We start from the raw sequence: 6000 nt of genomic DNA on the forward strand, positions 1-6000 counted from the left end.
GAAGCATATATGTTGTAATGTCCTACTTATTTGTTAGATTCTATTGAAATCATGTTTAACAAAACAGCTTGGTGTTCAAGTAAAAAAAAAAACAATATAAATGGGTATAATGATCGGGTGACTGAATAAAATAGTCCACTACATGGACATGGACCATCTAAATCTACAGCGAATGGAATTGGCTGAAGCGCCTTTGACATTGCCGTTTTTTTCATTAGGGGAGGGGGACTGAACTTTTGACAAGGAGGTGTTGTACAGGGGGGATGTTATAAAGAGTCTTCAAAGTGTGCCTGAATCGTGGAGGCGTGGACCATCCGGCGAACGTATATAATGTAAGTGGATTTTACAATCTTTCAGTGAATCTACCTTCGACACCGTATAGTACTTTTTGCAGTAGCCTACACGCACACAACGATGCTGACGCTTGTACAGCTGATCTCGCTCTCTAGTTTGACAATCTTCGGCGCAGTGTTTTCGGAGAAACTCTTCCACTATCGTGATCGTTCTGATGTAGTGATACCCCCTTCACATCAAGCAGAATTAATAACGGATACGGATACAGCAGAGGTGACATGTTCTCTTTTATGTTAGGCCGCACACCGCTTTTTGTTTGTTGTTTGTTAGTATGTCTTGCTTGTGTAAGGATTTGATCAGTACCTTCAGTACCTCCTGCGTTGACTGAACATACGCTGATGTCTATTTAAATGTAAATTTGTGTGATTCGTGTAGTCATGTCATATATAGTAATCAGGCTTTACCAAAGTTGTTTACCTTGTAATGTTAATATTTCCAGGATTTTCTCTCCAAATATGGCTTTATAACGCCTGTAAACTGGGAAGACGCTCAATGGGATGAGGAGAAATTATCAGAAGACTTCAGCAGTGGAGACACTATGTCTCTCATTCAAGAGGGAGACTCCTTATCATGGTCAGGTAACACCAAAGACCCCTCAGAGAACGCACAGCTCATAACAGCTCTCAAGGAGTTCCAGAGGATGATAGGCTTGCCTGTGACAGGTCTGTTTGATGACGCCACCAAAGCAGCCATGAACAAGCCACGTTGTGGGGTTCCAGACAAAGAGGCAGACTCCAAGACTACTGCTGAGCACAATACAACCACAACAGGTGGGGAGGGCAGCCAGTTGGGTAATAGCACCGAAACTGACCAAGAACAAGTCAAGGATCCAGAACAGAAAACTGCTGAGACCAGACTGGTCCACACTCGCAGTGAAAGGCTCTCTCGTAAGAAGCGGCATCTGGCTTCCTTGCTGGGTCAAACCAGAAGAAGAAGGGAGGAGGGAGAGATGGAATATATGGCCTTCTCTAAGGCGGTGCTCAGGTGGAGGCTGATTGGGGAAGGTTACAGCAGCCAGCTGTCCATTGACGATCAGAGGTACATCTTCAGACTGGCCTTCAGGATGTGGAGTGAGGTCTCCCCTCTGGAGTTTGTGGAGGACTCACACTCCCCGCTGGAGGACATTGACATCAGACTGGGCTTTGGAACAGGTTTGACAAATAAGGCTGGCATATTGGTACATCATCATTTTAATTATACCCTCAATGTGTGGCGTAAAAAAAACAAAAATAATTTGTTTTGTTTTATTAATCCTATTAATGCAATGTATGAGCTAGATCCCTTAGCTCCTTTTTTACATTTTGTGTTTTCATTGTGAGGTCTTCTTGTCTCCAAGCCTTCTATCCAGATAATAAGTGATTGAATCCATTCAGTGTAGGCCACTTCTGCCCTCTAATGAATCAATTGTGTTTAATCCAGTCCTTTCTATTCTCTCCACAGGGCGACACTTAGGCTGCACTCAAAGATTCGATGGCGCAGGCCGTGAGTTTGCTCATGCGTGGTTCCTTGGAGACATACACTTTGACGACGATGAACATTTCACCGCCCCTAATACTGGGGATGGGATCAGCCTGCTGAAAGTGAGTTCAACATGGAGTGCATGACCCGTGAGCCATAAGTCAGTCTCTCATTGAGCAACTCAACTATGAAGGGCAGAAGGTTTATTTTTGGTTTCACTTGTCTTGCTTGTTAGAAAAAGTGCATGTACAATGTGTCATATGTGAAAGCTATAGAATTACAAGATGAGTCTGACGGTCCTGGCTTACACAGATGAAGCATATACTACGTGTTGTTGTTGCATACTGATGTACTCTATCTAAAGATTGATTTGGTCAGCTGTTAAGCATTTTGAGTGTACTTCCTCAGGTGGCGGTGCATGAGATTGGCCATGTGTTGGGCTTACCACATCTCTACAGGGCTGGGTCCATCATGCAGCCCAGCTATCTCCCCCAGGAGTCCAGCTTTGAACTCGACTGGCAAGACAGGAAAGCCATTCAGCACCTTTACGGTACAGTATGTCCCTGACTAAATGCTCTAAAAACATCCATCAGTCTCTCTTTCGATCAGAATCCTTAAATATAAATAATTATAATAATAATATTAATCCTTTAATATAAATGAACTTCAACTGTTAGTTCTATATTACACCAACTTTAGTTACACAATTGAAAGGGGAAACAAATCCTTATATTCATCTCAATGTGACCCCTCATGTCGAGATGTAGTTTAAAGCCAAACTTCATTAAAGCTCATTCATCCACTTGGAGTCATACATATGTTAGCGATAAATCAGATTCAGATATCTTAATCATTCCATCAGTTCTCACCAAATGACATTCTGCCAGATCACCGCATTGATATGGGAATCAGCCTTTGCACCCAAACTACTATTTGAATTATCTCTCCAGATGAGAATTCATTAAAGATAATAATCACCTTGCCATAAAATCAAGTAAAAAATGAACCAGCACACTCTTAGCCGTAAATATGTCAACATGTAATTTGATGTTCGATTAAACATCGCTGCCATTAATTTGAACGTGAATGCAATCACTTCTGAGCAGCATGCTATGCAGCGACAATGCAGCCTGCTGTGCCTGTGCTCCTGTGTAGAATAATAAAGACCAGGCTTTCAGATTAAGGAGCCCTTCAAACATTCAAGTAGCGAGAAATTGCTGCTTTGGACGGGACCCAACTACCAAAACATATTTCCATAGTTTGCGCTCCCCATGTGCATTACAGCGATAAAGATGTCATACAGAGCATGATTGTGCCTTTTTAAAATAATAATCATTTTCTTTACAGTAATGAACCACCCTTATTTTTTTTGTTTTTAACAAGCTACCATACCATTTCAATCCTATAGGCAGCTGTAATGGGCGCTTCAGCGCAGTGTTTGATTGGATCAGGAAGGAAAGGACCCCCTATGGGGAGATGAGGGTCCGCTTCAACACGTACTTCATGCGAGATGGCTTGTACTGGCTGTATGAGAACAGGCAGAACCGCACGCGCTACGGTGACCCTGTAGCTGTCGAGGTGGGATGGCATGGCATACCGGCCAATGGCGTGGACGCGCACGTTCATGTGTGGACGCGTGGAAATGATGCCATCTATTTTTTCAAAGGTATGAAAAAGATGATAACCCATCGCCTAAAGTCCCCCAGGTTCCAAGTGCATGAAATATGAGCCCAGAAATGACCATTGTCAATGTTAGAATGGAACGAACAGAATGGCTCAAAATGTAATAAGGCGGATGTTTCTCAGAGGGGTGTTCATCTGCCACTGAGTGACCTTGCCGCAGCAGGCTATTCAGCCCCTCTGTTCTCCACAGCAGTCCCTCCAGTGCATAGTGGCACTGAATATCTAAAAAGGTGTGCTGCTCTTGTGCAAATCTTCTATGCTCGGCAGGTTCTCAGTTCTGGAAATATGACACTGAGAATGACCAGGTATTCACAGAGGATGAGGAGGGCCGGCGCTACCCCAGGCCCATCTCAGAGGGCTTTCCTGGGGTACCTGGCCCCATCGACACGGCCTTCTACGACAGGAGAGACTCTCAAATCTATTTCTTTAGGGGCCCATCAGTAAGTGCATGCATCTTTTCACTTCAACATCATGTGTAAAACACAACATATTATGATAATTGACAATATGTATGAGCAATATTTCTCTCTTGAAATATATTTGTTTCGTTATTATGCAGTTTTTCGTTGTTATAAAATTCTATTCAGTGAGGACAACCAAGAAATATAACCTTTTTTGAAATATCTTTCTTTTGTAGGTGTATGCCTTTGATGTCAAAGCTAACCGCTTGGCAAAAGGGTACCCAAAGAAAATCACACAGGTGTTTCCTGCAGTGTTGCCTGGTGACCACCCTGTTGCTAACCTGGACGTAGCCTACTTCTCCTACACACACAATGCCATTTTCCTACTGAAGGACACCAGTTACTGGAGGGTTGTTAGCAGCAGGGATCGCCGGAGGAGACCCTTCTTGCCTTACAATGGCCTGCTGCCTCACAGGGAAGTTGACGAGCAGTGGTTTGACATCTGCAACGTCCACAGTACTGCACTGAGGGTGGCTCGCAGGTGAACATCGGTGTCAGATCTGCGTGCTGTCAACGTTTAGGACTAGTTGACGTATTGGCACTTGCTTTTTGGCATCCATTTCAAATGAACTTATTACGATGACAAGAAAACAGTAGTGCAAATTCACATATGAGGGGACAAGACTACTTCAAGAAAAGAACGAACACAGGACCTCTAGTTCCTACACCCTTGGCGGTTTATCCTGCAACACCATCTTCATGTTCAGTATTATACATACTGTAAATGTTTTATTAGGCTCTGTAAACATAAATACATACATGGACATGTTCATACTGTATTAGAGGACAAAAACAGAAAGGTTGGCTATCTTATAATTTATTAAATAATATTTAATTTTTGGTCCGTTTGTGGTGTATCTTATCTTACAGACTGTGTGAATGGAAGATAAATGAACACCGTGTTCCGGGTGGTGGCTCCCCTTGATAGCACCATTTGTTTTGCAGATGACCTTTTCTTAAAAGCAGTGTTTTGTCAGTTGTAAATCTCTACTGCACTATCTATCTAGCCTTTATACTGCCCTCAGTGGAGCACCAGATCAACAACAGTGGCGATGACTGACACAACACAACACATCACATACCGCTCTGTCTCTCTTCCACATACCCTAAGTGGTCAAATATGTGGAAATGGCTGAAAGCTTACTGGTAACTGCCAACTTTACACCAGCCTGGTTATTTTTTGCTGCTTCCAGCGGTATTTCTCTTTTGTTCTCAGTAAGAACAGGAGACTCTGGTTGGTAAACAGATGGTGAGGTGATTAAAACTGTTAAATTCTCAACATTCTTTTTGAGAATGTAATTATGGTTACACAGATTAAACATTCAGTTATGAAAATAAAACCCAATTATGTAAACAGAAATTGTATAACTTGGCACAAAACATTATTGTAAGACGAAACAGAGCCACCTAGCATATTTATCTGTTACCTGTTCTGAAATCAAGGGTGATTGCACAGTATGCTATTGTGAAAGGTTATTTGTCCTCCACTGGTCCTCTGTCAATACTGAGAGCCTTGTTTAAACATGCTTTCATCCCTCAACCAACGCCACTGTAATTCCCAAATGTCATCTGACATTTCTCATGCCTTAGTTTTTTTCATTCTTTCTCTCTCTCTTTCTTTCTTTTTTTCTTTCTTTCATTCTCTCTTGTTCTTCTCTTCCTTCTCCTTTCCTCCCCTCCTACTCTCACCCCTCCTCTCCGAGCTGATGCATGTAAATGAAATGGCCTTTGGGCGTGAGTTAAGAGCTTCTCTGGGCACACCAAGACACAGCAGTAATCATTCTGGATCTGTGACTGAAGGGGTAGCACAGCCCAGGGATGAAATGATTTGCTGATTAAGAGACTGAAGTAATCAGTGCTAATTTATTCATGGCGCTCCCACAGCCTAGGCCTTGATGGGCAGAAAAAGCGACACTATTTAGCCCAAAAAGGTCTGACTGTTTTCAAAAGAAGATCATAGTGACACACTTACATTAATACACATACTAGACCTATCCAGTTCTACTATTAACATATTAAGTTCATCTTAATATCACATCACACT

General features: G+C 42.5%; 1 protein-coding gene across 2 annotated transcripts; it reads left to right on the forward strand.

Annotated features, from left to right (window-relative positions):
- The first annotated feature begins 63 nt into the window (after positions 1-63).
- mmp21 (matrix metallopeptidase 21) lies at positions 64-4797 on the forward strand. 2 transcript variants are annotated; one of them, XM_012831019.3, is made up of 7 exons: positions 64-332; positions 794-1505; positions 1795-1934; positions 2221-2362; positions 3221-3478; positions 3763-3935; positions 4133-4797. In XM_012831019.3, the coding sequence occupies exons 2-7, from the start codon at positions 893-895 to the stop codon at positions 4439-4441; spliced, it is 1635 nt and encodes a 544-aa protein (XP_012686473.2). In that variant the 5' UTR covers positions 64-332; positions 794-892; the 3' UTR covers positions 4442-4797. The 2 variants fall into 2 exon arrangements, with proteins under 2 accessions (XP_012686473.2, XP_031417019.1); XM_031561159.1 differs by lacking the exon at positions 64-332 and adding an exon at positions 415-567.
- Positions 4798-6000: the final 1203 nt, after the last annotated feature.

The sequence above is a fragment of the Clupea harengus genome, chromosome 23 (assembly GCF_900700415.2).
Source record: "Clupea harengus chromosome 23, Ch_v2.0.2, whole genome shotgun sequence".
Classification (NCBI taxonomy): domain Eukaryota; kingdom Metazoa; phylum Chordata; class Actinopteri; order Clupeiformes; family Clupeidae; genus Clupea; species Clupea harengus.